This window comes from Phacochoerus africanus, chromosome 11, assembly GCF_016906955.1.
Source record: "Phacochoerus africanus isolate WHEZ1 chromosome 11, ROS_Pafr_v1, whole genome shotgun sequence".
Taxonomy (NCBI): domain Eukaryota; kingdom Metazoa; phylum Chordata; class Mammalia; order Artiodactyla; family Suidae; genus Phacochoerus; species Phacochoerus africanus.
This window is the reverse complement of record NC_062554.1, coordinates 75,159,479-75,182,899: the sequence shown is the minus strand read 5'-3', so window position 1 is coordinate 75,182,899 and position 23,421 is coordinate 75,159,479. Positions and strand designations below refer to the sequence as shown.

The window sequence follows — 23,421 nt, the reverse complement described above, 5'->3', positions numbered from 1 at the left end:
CCCCTGATTTGAAATTGAGCCATCACTTGGAGTAATTGAGAAACATAAATTAAGTATTTCACCTTCTTTGTTTGTAGGAAATACAACTGGAGCATGCAAAGCAAGCCTTTGTTCAAAGGGACAGTGCCAAGACCGGAAAAGTCACAGCCATTGACTTCCGAGACATCATGGTCACCATCCGCCCTCATGTCTTGACACCTTTTGTGGAAGAATGTCTAGTAGCTGTAAGTTGTTAACTTGCTCTGGTGAAGTAGTTTATTTATTGAGTGTAAGCTCAATAAATAAGGGATTGTAAGAACAAGTCTTACAAATTATGTACAGTTTTTTCTGCTTAAACATGAACATTTTCTTATTTTTTAATGAGATTGCATACTTTATCAGACTTACAGTGTGTTTTGCCAGTTTTAGTGGATAGGTTAATGTGTTATCTAGAAATATGGCATATCTTTTTTAAATAAATTTTTAAATAAATTTTATTGGTGTATAGTTGCCTTAGAAAGTTATGTTAGATTCAGGTGTACAGCAAAGTAAATCAGTTATACATACACATATGTCTATTCTTTTTCAGATTCTTTTCCCATGTAGGTTACTACACAGTATTGAGTAGCTCTGTGCTGTACAGCAGGTCATTGTTATCTATATGTTTTATATATAACAGTTTGTACATGTGAATCCCAACCCCCTAATTTATCCCTCCCACTCCACATTTCCCCTTTGGTAACCATAAATTTGGTTTCAAAATCTAAAAAAAAATAGATATTACCAGGCTTTTTTTTAAAGGAAAAAGCAAATATATAATTGGATATTAATTTGCTTTATATTTGAGGGATGTCAAATGCTGATCTTTGCTTTTACCTATTCTCCAAAGCAAAAAAAAAAAAAAATGTTTAAATAGTGTGCAGTTATATTTGAGGAGTCAACAGAGTAGACACTCTCAATCTTAGCTTTGCTCATTCATCCAACATGGATATGTTGAGGTGACAGTGGCACATGTGATGGGCAGAGCCCTGCTGTCCTGTGTCATGGAGCTTCCCTCCTGGTGAATGTCCAGCCATTCTCCTTCCTCATGGACCTTGAGAGTGTCCTGGAACATTCCATGGTGGTGCTTCCCAAGCCTTGGTCCTGGGGCTTAAGATTCACCAGGGATAATTATTAAAAATACAGATTCTGAGGTCTGTTCCAGGCCTCCATCCACAGGTAGTGAGATTCTAGAATCTAGTTTCTGAAGCTTCCTAGATCATTGTGATGACTCCTCATATTCGGACCCTTATGCAGTGCTAACTCTCCTTTTGTTAATCCCAGAGAGAGGCCCTTTTGAGGGTTTTCACTCTCATCCGAGTTTCCCCCAGTGCTTACCATAAGCAAGAAATTGGGGTAGCTTTTCATTTTTCCTTTCCTTTTTTCCTTTTTTTCCTGGCCCCTCTTTCTGGAGATGTGGCTTCTGACAAGGCCTTTTCCACTCTGGCACTGCATTAATCTAGCTCCTTTTCTTGGCCCCCCTTCCCTGTCCCACTCTAAAACTCTCATGTCAGCTATTTCAAACGATTACTAAGGGAAGATTTATGTGGTTGTTACCTTATAAGGAAGTGCTTTCCTAATAAAAATATTTTGCCTTGTTAGGGAAGGATAGAATTTGAAACCCCAAACTGAAGTTCCATTCATAATGGACATGCTGTCTGTTTCCCTTATCCCCATGAAGAAATATGGTTTTGTACAAATTCTGATTATCAGAATTCTGACCAGTCTTAACCCCGGTCAAAGTGTATTACATCTCATAATTTTACCATAGTGTGCTTTTTTTTCTAGAAATCCTACCAATATAAATCTATACTCAAATGATTATTTATTACTACTTATAGGTAACATGATAAATCAAGACATCAGTGTTAGATTGACCACTTTTCATAGTATGTTTTTGTCGGTGTAATAGAGTTGTGCATGTGTAAGTATACACATATGTGCATGTATATAATATAGTTTTGCTTGTCCAAGCTTTTAAGAATCGCTCATTAGATGAAATAAACAAACTTATAAAGCATTTCCAGTTGAAATTTGAACTCTGTAAATTACTACTGGTCCTGTTGTTATAATCCTACACATGCATTTATTTAGTTTTCCAGGACTCGTGTGTGGAGAGGACAAGTTCTGGTCATGATTAGTTGCAGTTACTTCTAAAAATCATTTATAGCTTTTTTTTTTTAATGTGAAAGAAAAATACTTATGGCCATTTCTTCCTGTACATGCTTTCTTGATTACCTCCAACACTAGCATTTGATACATGTACTTCTGAATCTTCTTCATTCTATAAATCCTTTGTTTATTTTTTTTCTTCTCCTCCCTCTTATTTTCAATTTATTTGAGGCTGCTGGAGGTACCACATCCCATCAAGTTAGCTTCTCTTATTTTAATGGATTTAATTCGCTCCTTAACAACATGGAACTCATTAGAAAGATCTACAGCACTCTGGCCGGCAACAGGAAAGATGTAGAGGTGACTAAGGGTGAGTAAGAATAAATCCGAATTCTTGCCTACAGGTACCTTGGTGAATTATTATTAGGGTGAATAAGGCAACTAGGGGTTTATGTTACAGAGTTTTCAGTCCCATGGACACATATTAATTGTATGGTACATGTGTATTCACCATTCTTTGATCAGATAAACAGAACAATCTTCAGCATTTTTTAGATAAACCTAAGATAGATAGACTTTAAATAAGGGAACCCATGTAAGGTTTCTTAAAGCTTTTAGAATCTTGCTAGAATCTGAGCTATGTTAGCAGCCTCGAAAGTGGCCTTCAGAGGTACATAGGGAATTCCATAAACTCATAGTGGTGACAATGTATGTTGATCTACAATCCGAACAAGACTATGAGCACTTGGATGGGATTTCTTTTAAACAGAGAATTCCCTTAGAAATTCCACGGCTTCATTCATACAGCACCCGGGGACCTATGCTCTGGAGTTTCATCTCCTTGTTTTTCCTGACCTGCAATTTAAATACTTCTGGTATCATTTATTCAAAGACTTCAGATGACACCAAGCTTCTAAAGTCAGTATTAGAGAAACTATTCCACACACTCTTTCTAGGTGAATGAAAGAACTGCAAAAACTCTTACCCTTTTTGGATTGACTTGAATTCTGTGACTGATGATAATGAAGTTTGGTGATGTTTGCTCATTCCAGTGCCATGAGTTAATGCTGCATTTAGTGGCTATTCCTTCTTGAATCTTCCCCTTTTAACTCTTTTTCCACACAGAGGAGTTTGTTCTGGCAGCTCAGAAATTTGGTCAGGTTACACCCATGGAAGTTGACATCTTGTTTCAGTTAGCAGATTTATATGAGCCACGAGGGTAAGTTGGCCTTTTTTTTTTTTTTTTAATTAGCTTAATAAAAGGAGGTTAGGAGGTGGGGGTAGGAGGAGGGCAGCAAACCTGGAGAAAAAGAAGCCAAATTAAAAGTAACTGAAATTGGGAAACAAGAGAGGGAACATTTTGGAACTGCGTAGTACAAAATTTAATACATTTGTATTTTGTTGTTGCTTGTGTTTGCTTTTCCCTCTAGACGTATGACCTTAGCCGACATTGAACGGATCGCTCCTCTGGAAGAGGGAACTCTGCCCTTCAACTTGGCTGAGGCCCAGAGGCAGGTGGGCAGAAGGAGCACACTTGCTTCCTGGTGTTTCTTTGAGGGGGTCCTTTGACCCCTTTTGACCTGCTGACCTACTCTTTCTCTGTTTCACACCAAAAATCCAGACCATTTCTAAAGACTGAAAAGAGAAATTAGAGAGGTTCTGATTAATAGATAATTTAGCCTTTGCTTTCTTCTTTGGAAGCTGGGATGATTCCTTAACTGCCTCGGAAGCCTAACCCTCCAAAAAGAGGCAGAAGCTCTGTCCTCCTTCGCTAAATCTCGTGCTGGGAGAGGTAAGGCAGGCGTCCCATTTTGGCATCCCAGCATCGTGTCGCTAAATGAAAGCTGGCTTTGCCCCCAGAGAGGCGCTTCGTCAGGGCATCGCCTAATGGCCATGCCTTCCGTTTTTCTGAATATCAAAATGAGATAATTTTGTTTAGTCTGGAGTCATAGTTTGAAGGCTTTTAGATCTATTTTCCTTGTGAAAGGATTCATAAGTTATGTGGAAACAATTTGAGGAATGCTAAATTTTATTTTATGGTTAACAGAAACCAATCTCTTGAAGTTGTGGGAGTCAGAAACCTAAGACATGGGACCTCCTTACATTTAACTCTTGCTCAACTTTCTATAGATCAGGGTTAGAGAATAAAAGCCTTCAGAGCCTGTGTTGTGCTAACATGGTGTTTGTAAAATAAATCCAGTCTCAGACGAGGGTCGTTTTAGAAAAATACCTCCTTTAAGGCAAAGCCATCTTCGAGTCCTATGAGACTTAACAGTTTTTGGCTTGGAGCTCTGGGTCTGTGCAGAGACGCCAGTTTGACCACAATGGGTTGATGCGGGCTGCATTTTTAGGACTGGCAGGCCTCAAGCCAGGACGCCCTCCTTTCAGCTCTTTCCCGCCTGATGGCAGCGGTGTAACTCAGAATGGTGGGTGTGTGCTCGGTAAACCCAACTAGGCACCTCTGGAAAACCATCTGGCCGCTGTTAAAAGAGGAAGCCAATTTCCCCGTGTGCAGGAGAGAGAACTGTATCATCAGGCGCAGGAGTGGAAGCAACTCCCCTCTCCCCTTCCTTTGATTTTTAAACACTGCTTACCAGATGATTATCTCTTCGTCTGTGCTACTAGCTCTTGCAGAGATTTAGGGATTAACCAAAAGCAGAGGAGGGGCTTTTTCTGTTTTGTTTTTTGAAGATTCCTCCTCTTCCCCAGCTGGCAGTGGTATGCCACAGTCTTTCCTCCATGCCCTTTGCAGCTTTTGAGAGTTTATGATGATGGGTGCTTGCTGATATTGGCCATGAAAGGGTTAGATGAGATTGATGAGATTTACAGCGGGAAATGATTGGCTGCTGCTTAGAGGTTTAGAGCAATTCACTGTGGCCAACCTGGAATATTCTTTGTTACGTGAACTGCAGTGGGCCTGACAGCATTGACAGATTCAAGCAATGGAGGTCATCCCCCTGGTAGGCTCAGTGTTAATGTTTATCCTCGGCATAGTGCAGGAGGAGGGATCTTGTTTTGTGAGCATGCTACATTTCTAGCTTCAGAAAAGTTACATGAAAGTCTGGGATATCATTTATTTCATCTTTAGATGAATTAGCACTAGTCCTCCCCCAACCCCAACCCATTATTTTCGAAGCATTTTCATCCATTATTTTGATGCCAGAACCTTTCTAAGTATTGCGTATTTATATCCATGTAAATAAAACAGTGCCTTTCTTATGGATATATCTGTCAAAATGAAGTTGCTATTGATTTCCATCTGTACAGCCACAGAGTTGGAAGCACCCCATGGAATTTGCAGAAGAGTTGTTTGACTTTTGTAAGGATGCATATTGCTATATAAAGCTGTTTTCAGTTAAGTGACTTTGAAGGAGATTCCAAATTATCTCATTGTATTAGAATTGTGCTACACTGACAGCAGCTAAAATTCTGTGGGTTGATAGCTGGGGTTGGTAATTATTTCCATTGTTCACCAATCTTAATTATCGTGGCTTTTGAAAAAACAAATTTTATTGAATGTATTTATTCATTCAACAGGTATTTATTAAGCACTAACTATATGCCACCCTCATTTGACAACTCTGACATAAAATTACTATTTTATTTATGTAGACAGAGAAATGAAATACTCTGAAATGTTCTGGCATCAAAAACATTGTAAGAAAAATAGGTCAAAAGAACAATAATAATACAGCAACTGACTGGCCTAAAGTATGAATTTAGAGAAGATGGACAAAAAAAATGGAAGAAAATATACAACCACCTCGTTGTAGCCACTGTAAACATTTGAATATCTCTGGGTAATGTGATAGCCAAAATGTTAGTGTTATTTTTATATGCATACATACCAAAAGACTTTCAATAAAAAAAGTCATATTTGTATACAGTCTCTAACATAGAAAAGTTTCAGAATAATCTTTTAAAACCAAACACTTTAAAAGGTAAACAGAACAGTATCAAGGATACTGTCTATTCACCTTATTCTTTTTAACCTGTTTTTGCTTTATAATATCTTAGGAACACTTTTGCTCAACATCAAATATCTTTTTATACCATTACTTTAACCAGTCCTCCACTATTGGATGTTTAGGTATTCTTAGTTGTTGCTCTTAAAACCAGTGCTGCCTTTTAACATTCTTGTAGCTTGATCCTTGTTTACATACATGATTATTTTCTAACCTAGCTTTTTATAAGTAGAATTGCAGGGTCAAAATTCATGTACATTTTAAGGATTTGGATGTGTGTTGCCAAGTTTCCCTTTAGTTTATACTTGATTAAATATTAGTCTTGGGAAGCCCTGTTTTTATCATCTCTTGCCAGATTGGGTATTGCCATTAAAAAAAACAAATAAAAATCCCCCAAATCCTACCAGTTTGACAATCTGATTGATGAAGAATGAAGTCTCATTGATGTTTTTAAATGTGTATCTCCTTGATCACTAATGAGAATTGAACACTTGAAAATGGGTTCACATTCATAACATTTTGGGAGGCACATAATAGCTTTCATTATATTCAAACCTGATTTTTAAAATTGACAGCAGTAATAATTTTTTATTAATAAGAACAAAATCTAACCTTCTTCTTCAATATTTTAGTTGTACCATGAGTTTAGAACCCAGTTGTAATTTTAAAAAGATAACATGTGCTCATTTTTGTTCTGTCTTCCTTTTTATCTCCTGTCTGCCGCCGTCTCCACCCCCGCAATCCCTGTGCATGCAAAGAAGAAGGCCTCAGTAGATTCATCTCGACCAGTTCTCCTACAAATTGCTGAGTCAGCCTACAGGTTTGGTCTGGGTTCTGTTGCTGGAGGTTAGTCATGGATGTGTGCAAAGTTTTCATTTTTATTACCCCTCTTTTTCCTCTGATTTCCCACCTTGAAATATGCAAGGACAAAGCCTCCTCTGGTCTTTTCCCAAGCTGGTTACCATGGTCAGTATTGGTGTGATGCCATAGCAGCTAAGGGAACTTTTTCCCAATACTTGTGTGTGATCAGGGACTTAGAAGTAGCTTTTTTCTTTTATCTGCAGGTAGGCTTTCTAAAGACAGGTTAATAATGAGGTTAGGCTGTAATGATGTGCTTTTTAAAATTTGAACTGTGATACTCTTTTATCAGGAGACACTTGAATGAACATTCACAGTTGCTTATTAAACATGTAGAAAGTTTTAAAATCTGTATATACAAAATTTATTTCTTGTATCAATCTTCTCTTTGACTTCAACCATTCTTCCCCTTTTCTCTGACCTTAATTCATTCTGAAATATGGGCATTATTTGATTTTAGCTGTCGGAGCCACTGCTGTGTATCCTATCGACCTCGTGAAAACTCGAATGCAGAACCAACGGTCGACTGGCTCTTTTGTGGGAGAACTTATGTATAAAAATAGCTTTGACTGTTTTAAGAAAGTGCTGCGCTATGAAGGCTTCTTTGGACTGTATAGAGGTTAGTGCCATGTGCTAATAAATTCATGGAAGGTGGAATAGGAGTCAGAGGTTTGGTTTCCCATCTGAATGCCTGAAATGTATTAGAGAGACTGTGTTAACATGGAAATATAGCAGATTCTCAATTATCCATGCTAATGGGCGTAGGCTGGAGGCATGTAGAGCATGGCTAATCAAAACAGCCTATGATCTGAAAGCCATTTATATTGCTCTGCAGTATGATTTATTTCTTAAAAATAATTATATTTATAAATATCTTTAGTGAGTTTTTAAAAGACTCCTATTGTTTGTGTTCTTTAGCTACCTTCACTCACCACTTAACAGGGAAAGGCAGCTAGGGACAGGATAGGGCCTACTTGGGACTGCTTGTCCTCAGATTCACCACAAAAATGTCTTCCAAGTGGGTAACCAAGGGTTCAGTGGAGCCCTCCTATCTGCCTCTTTCTGAGTTAAAGTTGCCCGTTCCCTTCCTCTGACTCTGTACCTAATGAGTTGATCCCCATACCACTCTAGCCAGATAGAGTCCTTCTCTATTCCACTGCTCCTTTAATCATCTAGGGCTCATTAAACAACAAGAACAATGGCAAGAAGCATGTCATCACAAATAGACAGGATCCCACAGACCCTGGCTGCTTGACCATTGGCACTGGCCTAAAAGGCATGACTTGACTTCCCCGCCTCTCTCTCTCTCTCTTATTGCTTTTACAAAGAGAAAACCAAGTGTATTTGTATCAGCTAAATTCCAGTATTGCAAGGCAGCTGAAGCAGAGCCACTTTGCCATTTGGCAACTGCACAGCTGGTGGGGTCTTCCCTTCCTTCCCCTCCCAGTACTTGCTCTAGAAGAAGGAAATGGTATTTAAGACTGCAGCCCTGTGAGCCTGTGCCTCTAGGCCTCTTCTGCCATCTGCTGACTCCAGTCTTTACCTTAAACACCCAAGTTTAAAAAAAAAAAAAATCCCCAAAAACACAAAGACCCTTCTTGGAATCTCTCACCTTAGAAACTAAGGGGTTTCAAACTGCAGAGAAGCTCCATTTTGCAGGTTCTTTTGTGTAGATAGATAACCTCCATCAAAGGCTTTTTGATCTTTCCTAGGCCCTCCCCTCTTTCCCTCACCCCCTGCCTCTTCTTAGAATTGGGAAGGTCTTTGACCCCAGGTGATTGATGATGACCCTTACAGGGTCACTGCCTTCCATTTGAAATACTTTTCCCTCCTGGTGACAACGAACCTCACAAATGAAATGTCTCCCAAGTTAGTACAAGGTTAATGTCATAGTTCCTGCTTTGCAGTGATTCAGGCAAAGGCCACCACCTTATCTGTTCACATGGGATGTTTTCTTCAGGGAAAGTTTTGAGCTTCCAGCCAGACAAACGTCTCAGCCCTGGCATTGCTTCACAAACTACTTTTATGGGCTTCGCTTGGTATTGGATTAAATGTCAAGGATGCCTTTAGAATTGTGAGAAATACTTTTTGTCCCGCTTAGTGTCTTTAATGGACTTCTATGACCTGAGTCCCTTCTCTTTCCTCTGACTGTACCTGGCAGCTCTTGATTCTTGGTTCCTCGACCTCTCCTGTTGACCCCCATGGACAAAACACTTTAAAACGTACCTGCGCATCCAGCTCATATGGGCCATCCCGTAAACCTCATGCTGTTTCAGTTAGATCGCTGAGACTGGCGGAACTGGTTTTAACTCCTCAGGGAAGGGGAGTGAGCCAGCCTATTAGACATGGGGGCTCACTTTGAACACCAGAGAGGCTGCTCCTTGTCCTCTTCCTGGTTTAGAAAGAGCCATTTATCTTACCTGCTTTGGGTGCCTGATCCCTAAGGGCTTCTCTTGTCAGAGGATGATAAGTAGAGTGTGAATATAAGATGATTAGTTCTGGGAGTCACCTGTGTTCATTTCTCCCTGATTTCTTATCTCCTCTAGTAGGCAGTTTTAGAACAAAAGGTGTTCTGTAACACTTTGTTTAGTTTCTGTTTTGTAATTTGAATCTAGAGAGCAAAGAGATGATTGACAGTTGAGGTTTTTCAAAAGATGATTTATAATGTTGCTTCATCAATGACTTACTCCTATTCTTGGTTGAGGACCAATTCGGTTTAGTGCCCTGCAGCCCTGCACAGCACCGTTAATTAATGATTGAATGTAACTTCATATGTGTAAGTGCTTATCCTTGGACAAGAGAGGAATCAGATAAAAATGAGAAACCATCGTTACCAGCAAAAAATTGTAACCGAAACAAAAAAGACCTGAACAGATTCTTGAGAATCAGTATTGTAACCTTTATGTTACAATATAAAATATAAAACACCCTACCTGTGATTCTTTGATGAGAATTTTTTTATTAAATGTAGTTTTATAGTTTAAAATTTTAATACTCCAGGGAAAAACAGTCACATTTCAATTTCGAGAATTTAGAGCTGCTGCTATTCATACTCCATCTAGCAGTATTTGAGAAGGGGACAGAGTACATCTCTAATTTATAAACATGTTTCAAAATATTGAGCTTATTTTTTCTTATCTTGGAATTTTGCTTAACATGTAATTTATGTGCATCAAAACATATATAATTGCTAATATATCCTGAAGAGTGTAATTTGGGAATGTTGCACAAGTAAGTTCTTTCCCCTATTTTGAAATTATCTTTATGTATAGTTGGGGGAGAAGTTGACAGGTGGCCATGAAAGAAGGTGCTTGCAGCAAGGATCCTTATTAGAAGGTTAATATAAGCATCTCTCCCCCTCCCTCCTTTTCCTTCTTATAAGAATTCAAAACTCTGAAGGAAACTGTTTTGTATCTAGAAATAATTCCTCGTGCAACTCCGAAAGGGAAGGTCACTGTTACGGAGTGCTTGTAGCATAAGTTGTTTTCCTCCATCCTTTCTCTGGCAGTTGCCAGCCTCCGTACACAGTCTTGGAAGTTATCCCGTCATAACAAGGGAGCGTGTTTGAACCACTGCCTCATGGTCAAAAGGCAATAGATAAAAAATAAATTTTAAAAAAAAGGTAATAGATAACACAGCTGTAGGGATTGTTAGCAATTACCTTCAGTTGATGCGGAGTCCTAGGAATTTTAGCATTGTGACTTAGCGAGGTCTTGCAACCCATGTTTTTATGTAGCTCCCTGCTAGTTTGTCCTCACAGCCCCTTATCTTTGGGGGAAAGTTTGGTTGTTAGAAAAGATCCACTTAGAAATCCTATGCGACTGACTCTGCAGCCTTTCTCTATAATGCAGACTACTTTCTTTACAAGGAAATTATTGACTTTTCCTGGGCTTTTCTTTAATTTTTGAAATTCGGACCTCCCACCCCCCAGGCCAAATCTATCTGTATTACAAGAAATAACACCCAAGATAATCCAGATCACCCTGAAGTCACTTGTAAAAGTCTTCTGTTTCCTTCCCAGTCTCCAGATTGATTTAATGCACTCAGGTGTTTAAAATCCTTAATGAATTACCTGACAGCTCATTTACTTTGAATGAACTACATGACCAAATGAGTCAGTTATTGGCCTGCTGTAGACTTGGCATAATAAAGAGAAGCAATTGATTGGGCAGTCATCTGTAATTAAATGCTCTTAACATTCCAGGAATAACTAATTTCTGCCTTTAAGTTTTTGCTACACTCTCCCCCCTCTGATGCTTCAGGTGATGCGGTGAGCAGCCTTAGAAATGGGAAAATGTTTTGGCAGGGGAAGGCCACAGGGAGAAGGATGGATTCAAGAGAAATTTCATGAGAAATACTCCTTAAAGAAAGGTTTCTGGTTTATTTCTATTGGTGGGGAAAACAGAAAACCTGCCAGAAAGGGCAGTTAGATTATTTTACAAATTAAACTTAATTTGGAGTACTACTTAGTCTTTGAGGCAGATGGCAAAAAAATTTTTTTTTTGCTTTTTTAGGGCTGCACCCTCATATGGAGGTTCCCAGGGCTAGGGGTCGAATCCGAGCTACAGCTGCTGCCCTACACCACAGCCACAGCAACACTGGATCCTTAACCCACTCAGTGAGGCCAGGGATCAAACCCTCAACGTCATGGTTCCTAGCTGGATTTGTTTCTGCGGAGCCATGGAACTCCAGCAAAAAAACTTTTTAATTGGCCTATTGACCCAGGCTTGCAAAGTTTTAAACTTGTCTGGGTTGCCGGTTGTCTGTGTAGTGCACAAGCAGTCATCTTTCATCCTGGAATGTTCTCAAGGTGACATCTAGAGGATATTGTGGTGATATCTCAGGAAGTTTTTGATATGTTTGCCTTCTAGAAGGAAGTTTTGTCAGACTGCTAGTCTAAGCCAGGTCTTTTGGTGTGGTTAATTGTTGTACAGAAGCGAGTATACAAATTTTGTGGATTCACAGTGAGATTCTTTCTTCAGAATTCTGGTGGATAAAAATAAGTGTAAAAAATTCTGTCACCAAAATGAAACAATTGAAGGTTCTACGACTCTGGTTTGCATAACTGAAGAAGGCCTGCATCTTGGTGCAAACCACAGTGACCTGGGTCCTGCACTGAGTCGTGGATGTCCATTTATGTCCACTGGGATTGTAATGAGTGCAGAATGGTTTGGTCTGAGCCTTCTTTTCTTGGCCAATTTCTGCACATTTTCATTTAGGATGTTAAGCTGTAAATAGATCACAAGGCAAATATTTGGTTTTAGGAAATCAAACAAAAGTGAACAAAATACTTGGACAGTCCCTAATCAAAGCTCCAGAAATCTGCAGTGAGCACAGAGCATTAAAAGGGCGAGCCTAAGGTGACACAGACTCAGAACTTGAGGTGGATGGGAGTGTTGTTAGAGGCTTGAGAGGGCCAGCTGAGAACAGTGGTCAGCTTAGAAAATTGGGAAAGATGGAACTGGATGTGGCCTGGAGAAGATTAATTAGTGAACAAATTAATTCCAGCCTCAAGAATGATCATTTGTAACCAGCTCCTGCCATTACTGAGACTGAAACAAGGGAAACAGATTAAATCTCAGCAGCAGGGAATTTTAGATGGAAGAAAAGATAACCAGGACCCTGAAAATTGCCGTGTACCAGAGTGAAAGACTAAAAGAGAGGGTGTGATTCTTCTTTCCAGGGATCTTCATTTCTAGAAAGCTCCCAAATAGAGATGGAGTCCCAGGAACTAAATTTTTTCTATACCATAATCAGTATCATTCCTTTATGCTTTAACAGTCAGTCTCCCAAAGGCATCCTGAGTTATAGCTGAGATAACAGGTGGTTCTTAACATTTTGAGTGAAAACATTTAATGCAGATAAACAAGCATTTCAGTTTTACTATCCGACATGCCCCCAGATCCACTGTACACTCACCTCGGGGTGACACCCTGAAAGCCAGTGGAAGACTGGATTGTAGGAGTTCCCATTGTGGCTCAATGGTAACAAACCCGACTGGTATCCATGAGGATTTGGGTTCAATTCCTGGCCTCACTCAGTAGCTCAGTGGGTTAAGGATCCAGCATTCCTGTGGTCTGTGGTGTAGGTTGCAGATGTGGCTCAGATCCCAAATTGCTGTGGCTGTGGTGTAGGGAATTTGACCCCTAACCTGGGAACTTCCATATGCTGCACGTGCAGCCCCAAAAAAGCAAAAAAAAAAAAAAAAAAACGAAAAACAAAACAACCCCCCCCCCCCACAATTGTAAGAAGGCCATGAAAGGGGATGGCATAGTCAGCAGAGGAGGGGAAATGCCTCATGCCTGGGGCTAGAACAGTCCAAAGTAGACAGACACGGGGGGAGGGGAGAGAAGACAGCTTGAAGAAGTGAAGAGAGAAGGCCATGGAAATAGGAGCAGGAATAAAAGCTGTGAGGCAGGGCACACGGAGTGCTGATAGCTCCAGAATGAAGGTTAATCTGATGTTGAAGGCATGGAGGGCTCTCTGGGAAGATGGGGCAAGTACAGGGGCCTCCGTGGTGAGATGAGGAGCTAAGGATTTGATGGGGAGAGGTTGCCTCCCCGTTGAAACTAGATGACACAGAGAAGTGCTGAATGTGGCTTCAGCCTGCAGCAATAGGAGTAGTTTATGCATTGATATACCTACCAAACTCTACTGTCTGTCTCTGCCCTGGATGCCTTCTCCCCCATCTTACGTGCTCTAAGCTACCTTTCTCAGGGCCCAGCTGGCTCCTCTTGAGCATGTTTTAGTCTGACCTGAGACAGGAATGCTGCCTTAGTTAAGGTGTTTCTTCTTTGTTGTGGCCCCTCAGCACCTGTGCTCCCCTTGTCTTGTCCAGCGTGGTCTTTTAGGACAGCTGCCACATTGTGGTTACAGGTGTTTGTGGACACCCACCTGGCCTCTGACCCACAGCTTTCTCTGATCCCCGTTTCCCAGCTATGCCCTGCCTGCCACTTGTTCACCAGACATAACCTGCAACTCAGCCCTGCCATGTGGTGCCTTCTTCCCTGGGAGCCTGGTATTCAGGACCTGGGGAGAGAGAAGTAGAGGCAGATGTGGGCGCCCCCATCCTCACTCAGCCACGCCCTTCTTCTGGGTGGGGGCCCAACGGTGCAGTGCCCTAGCCCAGTGTGAACCCAGAAAAGTTTCAGAACAGTCTGGGTTGGAAGAAATGCCTTTGTAGAGCAGAGAAGGAAGTTCAAGCGGTAAGTCCACTGAAGTGGGAACAAAGAGCCCTGCTTTTGGGGGCATGATGGACCTGCAGTCCTATTTGGTACTAGTACAGGCACCAAATAGTGAGGGACTTGGGAGAAGCTACTTTTTTTTTTTATAATTTTTTTATTTTCCCACTGTACAGCAAGGGGGTCAGGTTATCCTTACATGTATACATTACAATTACATTTTTTCCCCCACCATTTGTTCTGTTGCAACATGAGTATCTAGACAAAGTTCTCAATGCTATTCAGCAGGATCTCCTTGTAAATCTATTCTAAGTTGTGTCTGATAAGCCCAAGCTCCCACTCCCTCCCACTCCCTCCCCCTCCCATCAGGCAGCCACAAGTCTCTGGGAGAAGCTACTTTAAGCCTCTCGAAAGCCAAGTTTCCACGAAGGAAGGGGATGATAGTGATGATGATGAAGATAAAGAACATCACATAACCACTTCTGTACCTTCTGTTGTAGTTAACACTGTTCTTAGGGCTTCGTGTTAACTCATTTCATCTTCAAAACTGCCCCTTGAAGATGGTACTATGTTTACCCCCATTTTACACATGTGGGAACTAAGGTACAGAGAGACTGGATAACTTGCCCACAATTACCGGCTACTAAGTCACAGAGACAGAATTCAAACCCAGCAGCCTGCCTCCAGTCTCCATGCTCTTAATCAACGGGCTCTTCTGCCACTCAGGAGAAATTACATGGTAAAAAGTCGCTTATCATCAGAGGTTGAGAACTGTTTAAGTTCTTAACTAAAACATTTTATTTTAGTTTAAAAACATAGTTGAAGATGTGTTGTTACGTCTGAACTGCTTCCTTATTTTTCCCCAAAGTGAGGCCACTGCTTAGTGCCAGCTCTTCTGAGGATGAATGGGCAAAACGCCCTGGGGAACAGTGTTATGTGCCCAGCATACTTACCTAACTGGACTGTGAGCATTACTGGGGATAAGTTATCTCTTGTAAGCAAGAAAAGAATCAAAGATATGTCTTGAACAAAGTGATGGAAGAAACATCACATTTTTTTGAATATATGATACAGTTTGTGAATGCCTCTTTGTATATACTTATTCATATCATTATCATAGTAAACCAGTGAGTCATAATTAGCATCCTGGGTTTACTAATGAGGAACATAGACTTCAAAGAATAACATCCACAAGATCACTCAGCACAAAAGAGGTGCAGACCTAGGATTCCACCCCAGGTCTCTCCACTTCCAAGCCCCATGTTCTAAGCCATTCATTTTGCTGCCAGGCCATTGGAAACAAATAGCTCTAATAGGCCAACATTACTTTGCAGTATTTGTGTGGGTTTTTTTTTTCCCCCCTTAATTGGAAAGGAATAACACTGTGTATGTTTATAAACTAAATGAAGATACTACTTTGTATAAACATTCATCTGAGAACAGTCAGAATAGTAGCACTATGATGCTGGCCTCTTTACAGCACAAACCTGGTCATCTATTTAAGATTGTACAAAAGGAAAACTCAACAAGTCACGTGGATTCTTATTCCCTCCCCTCTCCTCCATTGATTCTTCTGATCAAATCTTTTGCTGCTTGGTTATCCTGTGCTTCAGATGACTCTAACCTAACCTAACCTAGGAAAAAAAAAAAAAAAGCCAGCAATATTAAGGTGTTTCTTTCATATTCCCTTCTAACTCTGGGATTCTAGAATTATATTTCTAAATAGTTTTTAAGCAAAGCCTACAGCTTAGTAGCCCCCTGGACCAGTGCACGTCTCTTGGAAGCTTCCATTTAGGGGTGCCATGTGAAGCCTGTGGGGGAGGTTCCTGATGAGGGCTTAGTCCCCACACCTCCAGATCCGTTCTTTCTCATTGGGTTGCACAAAGGATGGGAATCAGAGGGGATAGTGTTATTTACATCTCCACCCCATGAAATCTGGAGACAAAATACTATATTAATATTGTACCCTGTAAATCTTTTCTCGCATTAGGAGCCTTCTAGTAAAGTTTGCCAAGGAAGCGTTGCCATATGTGCTGATGGGGCTGAACTAAAATGAGAAGATTAGAAAACTAACCACACTAGTAAAATTCATTTGAGACAGTTGGAAAACAGACTGCTGTTTTGACAAGTTAGAAACAACACACACATCCATTCTCTGTTTCTAATAGTTAAAATGCATTTCCAACAGAAACGTCTTATGTTAGAAGCTTGATTTTTCTGCTGAGTTACCCAGATGTCAAACATATATGTGCTTTAAACTTCAGTGTGATCCCGTCAAAGTGTCTTCACCAGACTGGCTGTTTTAAGCATTCCTGAGCCATGTTATCCCTCCTCCCTCTGAGGCCAAGGCACCAGGAAGTTTCTGAAAGTTCACTCTCTGACTTCATCGTCCTGCTGATCAGGACCCCTCCTAAAGGCCCACATCTTGACTGCTCAGACTGTAATCCACAGCCACCCTCTGTTCCCTCCTTCGCCAAGGTCATCACCACAGGCATCGTACTCAGCCAGAACCTCCCTGAGTGCCTGCATCTGGCCCAGGTCTTAGGATTGTGTTTGTACTTTGGTTTTATTCCTACTGGCTTAGTGTTACTCATTTAATACAGTGAAACTCGGGGACTTAGATTATATTTCTTCAGCTTCCTAAACACTCTTCCTGCCTCAGGCCTCTGCCTAATTTGCCATCTGTCCTCCACCTGCCTCCAGAACGTTTTACTTTTGGGACTTTACTCTTTAAAAGCCACCCCATGAGTTTACAGAACTTTTTACAAGCCCCTTAGTGTGGCCTGGGGGAGAAGCTGTACGGGGTACCAGGTAGGAGCACCCCCTGGAGCCAGACCGCCTAGCTTGACCCCCACTGCCCCAGCTAACAGCTGAGTGACCTTGAGGAGGCTCCTGGAAGTCAGCCTGTTTCTTCTTTTGTTGGTGGAGATAAAAATAACTCCTGAGTTATTGTTACTGGCATGTGGTGTGGAATTAAATGTGTTGATTCGCATAAAGCACTTGGGGTAGTACCTGGCATGTAGTGAGTACTTCCCAGTGCTAGCTGTTGTCATTGTCACTACTGCCATGATTTAATACAAGGTCTGTGATCTAACCACAGCCTCCAGTGATCTCAGCTCAACCTTGACTATGCCATGATCTTGAGATGCAGATGTTCCCGTATTATTCCCTCTGCCTAGACCACCTTGCCCTCCATTCTACTCGTGTCTCTTTTCTCCAGCAAACCTCTTCTTAGCCTTAAAGAATCAAGTCAAGTAGCTCCTCTTCTTTGATGCTTTTCTCCCTCCTGCAGGCAGCATAACTGCTGCTTTCCACTGCGTTCCAGTAGTGCTCTGATGCTCCAGGGCTGGGATATTCAGCCCTGTGTTTAGGCGGGGTGTCTCCCCCTGGCACACAGAGACACCTAGGGTTCCCTTTTCTTCTAAACTGAGCCTGGCTCCAGGGTACACCACAGATCTGACTGTGTTCATCCCAGTCCCTTCCAGGACCAGGCACAGAAAGCGTTTGGTAAATGTTTACTGAACAAATAAATATTTGCTGCCCTATATTTAGTCTTAAATGCAGGGTTTTCTCTATCGTTTTGTTTTGGTCTTTGCTGTTCACAGTGCATTACTAAATTTATAGTGAGAAAGACAAATCTCAATAGCTTAAAAGGCTGGCTGAAGTGATTGTATCTAACGCTAGCGTCATTTGGCTCCGTGGGCTGTTTTTTATTAGTCATTTAAAAAGACTGTCACAGGGTAGTTATAGAGACAAGAGAGCATCATTTAAATCACAGTGCTATCAACCCATCCATGGTTTTGGTCTACAATTTAATGATGAGAAAAATACATCCAGCAAGTAAATATTTAACTAAACATTTCGATACTTGACCTGAATGCAGAGAGCAGACTGGAGAGTGTAGATGGTGAGATGTAGTTTAAACAGCATATCCCCGAATTTTACTGGTAGAAATTATTGTTGTACTTTCATAAAGTAATAATAAAGCCTTTCTTCTCATAGATATTCTCTCATGTTATAGGTAAAGGAAGTTTAAAAGAGAGTATAGTTTAGGAGGAGAGAATTCTTACTTTTGAATAAGAGCACTTGCTTTGCCCACAGGGTTCCCTATTTACATTTTCTCTGCTGCTTCGGCTCATTGAGATTAAAAAGAGCATAGGCCTACTCAAGCTAGCAAGAGCATCAAGGGACTGTTGGTAAGGGTCGTGTGAGAGAAGGATCTCACAGGGATCCCAGGAAGGAGTTTCTCTGGAATCTGGCCTCAACAGGACTGGAAGGTGGTCAGGGGCAGCCCTCCCATCTGTGCACCTTTCACGGGCTGTATGTTCTGTCTCTCTCTCTGGTGTCTGCATTCTGTTTGTTGCACATTCTCTTCTCTCTGCCCATCTTCTTCATTTTCTTATCACGATTTCTGCTTCCTTGCGGCATTAATGCACACATGGCTTCTACTGACTGCTTTCCCCTCTCTGCATGGCACCTTCTCAATCTACCTCGTTCATCATCTGTGCAGGCTCTGCCACATTCCTGGGAGAAGGATCCTGACTGGCCGGCTCCACTTCTGGTGCCAGGTCACAGAGCCCAGGTTGCTGAACTCATTGGCTGTACATCCTGTAGGTTCAGTCAGCCATGGTCATGGGGATGACATAGGCTCGAAATAAGGCTGCCTAGAGAAGATGTTGCAAACCCAAATGTTTATAGGATCCAGGCAGATTAGTTGTGTAAGTGAACAAATGGGGCTGCGTGTTTGTATATTAGGCACAGGACAGAGTTGGGTGTTCTCTAAAAGCATGGACTCTTGAGGAAAAGGGCTTAGATTCGAATCCCAGTCTCACTATTTATCATTTGGATAACTTCAAACAAATTACTTAATCTCTATACACCTCAGTTTCCACTCTGCAGGATGGTTATGAGGATTAAATGAGTTAGTGAAGTGCTTAAATGACACCTGACACATAGTAAACAACATGCTATCTCTTTTTAAAGAAACTTTTTTTGTGTCTTTTTTTTCTTTTTCTTAGGGCCACATTTGTGGCACATGGAGGTTCCCAGGCCAGGGGTCCAATTGGAGCTATAGCTGCCAGCCTACACCACAGCCACAGCAATGCCAGATCTGAGCCGTGGCAACGCTGGATCCTTAACCCACTGACCAAGGCCAGGAATTGAACCTGGTTAGTAGTCAAATTCATTTCTGGGAACACCTCTTTTTAATGAAACCTTAGGAGTTCCCTTCATGGTGCAGCAGAAACAAGTCCGACTAGGAACCATGAGGTTGTGGGTTCGATCCCTGGCCTCGCTCAGTGGGTTAAGAATCTGACGTTGCTGTGAGTTGTGGTGTAGGTTGCAGACGTGGTTCAGATCCAGCATTGCTGTGGCTGTGGCGTAGGCCAGCAGCTGTAGCTCTGATTAGACTCCTAGCCTTGGAACCTCCATATGCATGGATACGGTCCTTAAAAGTGAAAAGAAAGAAAGAAACTTTGATTAGCATCAGCATCCTCATCATTTATATTTACAATGAAATGAGCTTTCTCCAATTTTTCCTAAGACATGAAGCTGCCTTGGTCTGTCTAGTGTCTCCCTTTTTGTAGAGCCACAAGCACAGAGAACTGTTTCTCTATTGTAAGGATATCAACAGAGCAAGAACAGTGATGAAAGATAATTGGCATTGTCCTTATTGCCATGCTAGCATTAGGGTATGGGTCAGGGGGACCTTGCTGAATTGATGCTTGGGTCCTGTTTAAAGAGATAGATTTCTATGATGTCAGAAGGAGGCCTAGGCTGTCAGATCTATCGATTGGTCAGTCTATCAGTCTTTCTGTCTGTCTGTCTGTCTGTCTGTCTATCTATCTATCTTTATAATAAGCTCAAATTATGTTTAAAACTGTGTGCTACTCACTAAAACACAGGCTGGATGCTAGTAACTTTTGGCCATAGGCTGCTCCTTTAAGAAGATGGTGTGGTCAGGGAAGAAAGTGAACTTACTGACTCTTGAAGCCCCTCACAAGAGCATGACAGGGGAACAGTATATTGTGATCCTTGGGGTTAGCTTACTGAGTGTTTCCAAGGAAAGGCATCTGTCTTTGATTTTATTTTCTTAAGAACAGATGAAAAAGATAACCTTTTTTTTTTAGTTCAAACATGTAGGTCCACTACTGTAACTGCCTTTTGTGGAAGTAGCCACCCCTCCTCCCCATGTTCTGATTCTTATTTCCCACTCTCCCTAATGTGTTCCAAACTGAGCTCTTCCCTTTCTACCCCCAACCTGTTACTCTGCATGGCCACCTTCATCTCTACCCAGGTGTTTGCGCTAAAAATTGAGCAATAGCCCTCAGACCAGTTTTCTTTCCCTCACTCACAGTCTCTTCTACACACTCACACACACCAATATGCCCTGTTTTCTGCCTAGCAGCCAGAGTGGTCTTCTGAAAATATGAGTTGGCACATCACTGTCCTCCTGATGGAAACCTTTTCACCTAACTTAGAGGGTATCAGGCTCAGGGTCTGGTCCATGGTGTGGCTCAGCGCCCTTAGACTGCTCCTTGAAAGGTGTTGCACCAGTCTTATCCCTCATTTTGAGCACACCAGGCCTGTTCCCACTCTGCACTCTTAGCCCTGTCTGTTCCCCTTCTATGAACAGATGTTTCCCCAGTTGTCACTTTTTTGGGAAGGCCTCTCCCTCCTTCCATCTAAAATTGGTCAAAGCCGGAACCTTCTTTGTCCTGTGCTTGTTACTGAGTGATAGTTGCTAAGTATCTGAATGGCTGAACCGTGGGTAGTAGGGGACGGGGTAAGGTGGAGAGATGAGAAAAGGGTTAGCTAAAAGGAATATATTCACTAAAGTTCTCTTTTTTAAAAGGCAGGAGGGAGGGAAAAGAGCAAATGTGTGGAATAATGAGATTTCCTGTATCAGTATTACTGTTGATTTACCTGATGTGCAAACGATCCAGAATGTGAGAGGGAATTAACTCAGGCCTGATGTGGCTCTTAGACATTAGTACCTAAACATTCCATTTCGAGTATTCTCATTAAAGGTAAGAGCAGAAAACTGCAACAAAAATCACCCTAGTTTTTACATGGTGATCCCCTTTTCAGAGCTGTTGATATGTGTAGTTAATGCTAATTTATTTAATGTACTTCTACTTTTTGTTGTTTTTTAGGTCTGTTGCCACAGTTATTGGGAGTCGCCCCAGAGAAGGCCATAAAACTTACAGTAAGTCTTTTGATTTGATGTTTCTGATGAAGGGAGTTTGCACATATTCCAGGATCTAGCAGATTCTTATGTGAAACAGCAGGTCTGTGTTTCCTCAGAGGCACGAACTAATTTGAACTTGGGTACTCACTGCACACAGCTTTTTATTATTCCCCATTTAACACTGGACATCCGCAAAGGTGATAATATATTTGAATAAGACTCGGCGGTCGCCACTGCTGTCATCATCATCCTCATCACCGCTATAGCAGTGGCCGCAGCAGCAGCTGAATCTTCAGTACCTACCAGACGGGGCTCTTGCCATGTGTTGTCTCTTACTGTCTTAATCTCAAGCCGAATGTGACCCACAGTTTACAGATAAGGAAGATGAGGCCCACAGGGATTAAGTATTTACCTGTGTTGGCATAGTTCGTAAGTGGGAAAGCTGGAGTTCAAAACCAGATTTTTCTAACTCCCAAGCATATCGTCGAAGTACACCAGCTATTTTGGAATTCACGTTTGAGGTATATTCTGTACACTTTTGCCAAAAAAACTCATGTGGAGGGGCCTGAGTTCCAGTTGAAGTTGATCTTCCGTGAGATGTCAGATGGGTTCTTCAGTGCCTGACGCCTATCCAGCAGACAGTAGGTGTTCAGTGTGTATTTGTGGAATGGATGAATATTGTATTTTCATCGCTCAGGTCAGAAAGTTAAGCTTTACTTTAGTCTTGGATTGTGTACCATTGGTGCCCAAAATTCTTCTTTTAACATCTTATTATGTGACCTTGGAACAGCTAATCTTCTGATTGATCCTTAAAATTCCTTGTAGTACATACCACTTTGAGACTATTATACTTCATTAATTAATTAATGTTCTCAATGTTCTTTGAGAATCCTTGAGAAATTTTTTTAGATATTGAATTTCTACTAAGCTGAAAGATCTGCTCAGCCAATTTTGTCTCAGTGATGAGCTGTTTTAGATTAATTCTTGTTAGAAGACTTGAAAGTGATTTTTAATCAAACCCTATAAAACAGTTTTTAAGTTTTAAAACGTATGTTTTTATTTTGTCTCTATTGTTACTATGTCTCTTTCCATGCTATTGTAATGGCAGGACATTTTGAATCTTGAGCAACCCTGCATGATTTTTTTCTCCCAGAACATCAGGAATACATCTCTCTATATTTAAAAAAAAATTATTACACATCTATATATTCTACCTTTTGAAAACTACATAGAAGCTATTAAGATCAAACTTTTAGGATCCTTTATTTACTTAATTTATGATTACTCCAGTACTGACAGAAGAAAAAAATAACACTTATTTACAGTTGTTTATTTATATGTGTTTAATGGCTTTATATTTTTCATCAGCTTGTATAAATATTTTTCTTCAAGGTGAATGATTTTGTGAGGGATAAATTTATGCGCAAAGATGGCTCAGTTCCCCTGGCCGCAGAGATTCTTGCTGGAGGCTGTGTAAGTACCTTTTGTGGATCTCTGTGTTGAAAAGACTTGTTTCATGTACATGTCAAAACCATGCTAAACAAATGTGGACTAAGGCTTCTGTTTACCGCAGATCCCATACCAAGGCAGTCTCCTAGGGCACCTCGGCTTTTCCTAGACAGGCGAACCATTCCTGAGGTGGAAGGGTAAACGTCTCTGGTCTTACTGCCTGTTAAGTCATGCCTGTAAAAATCGCCATTGCTTGCTCTTGGTTCTGCAGTAGAAGTCGCCTGTGGCAGAAGTGTTTGGCCTTTGAACGAATCTTTGCAGCCTCTTGTAGAGTTCATTTTTTGTACGTTCTTTCCTCATGATACCCTCTGCTGGGTCAGGCACTAAAATCTGTAGTTTGAAGTCGGCAGCCATAGATCTTTGCTTTGCTTTACCTCAGATGCCGGCAACTCTTCAAGTCCCCGGGGCTTCTGGGAGGAGGATGTGGGGATAACTGGCTGTGAGCGCTCTGCATCATCAAAAATGCTTGGAATGAGTGTTTCTTTATATGGATGAACAACCTGCATCTTGTTCTTGAGCTCAGCACGACATCATGTCTTGTTTTATTTCATGTGCAGGTTTGTTCATGTGAATGCAAATACCTTAAGTA

General features: G+C 41.2%; 1 protein-coding gene across 2 annotated transcripts in view; it reads left to right on the top strand.

The window, feature by feature from the left end:
• SLC25A13 (solute carrier family 25 member 13) overlaps positions 1-23,421 on the top strand; it is a 197,202-nt gene that overhangs the window by 121,580 nt on the left and 52,201 nt on the right. Inside the window, exons 6-13 of one of the 2 annotated variants that reach the window (XM_047751930.1) lie at positions 78-224; positions 2,362-2,500; positions 3,256-3,349; positions 3,561-3,645; positions 6,854-6,941; positions 7,414-7,572; positions 21,289-21,341; positions 22,716-22,796. In XM_047751930.1, the coding sequence (XP_047607886.1) occupies positions 78-224; positions 2,362-2,500; positions 3,256-3,349; positions 3,561-3,645; positions 6,854-6,941; positions 7,414-7,572; positions 21,289-21,341; positions 22,716-22,796 (846 nt within the window). The remainder of the gene's footprint in view (positions 1-77; positions 225-2,361; positions 2,501-3,255; positions 3,350-3,560; positions 3,646-6,853; positions 6,942-7,413; positions 7,573-21,288; positions 21,342-22,715; positions 22,797-23,421) is intronic. The other variant, XM_047751931.1, reaches the window with a different exon arrangement.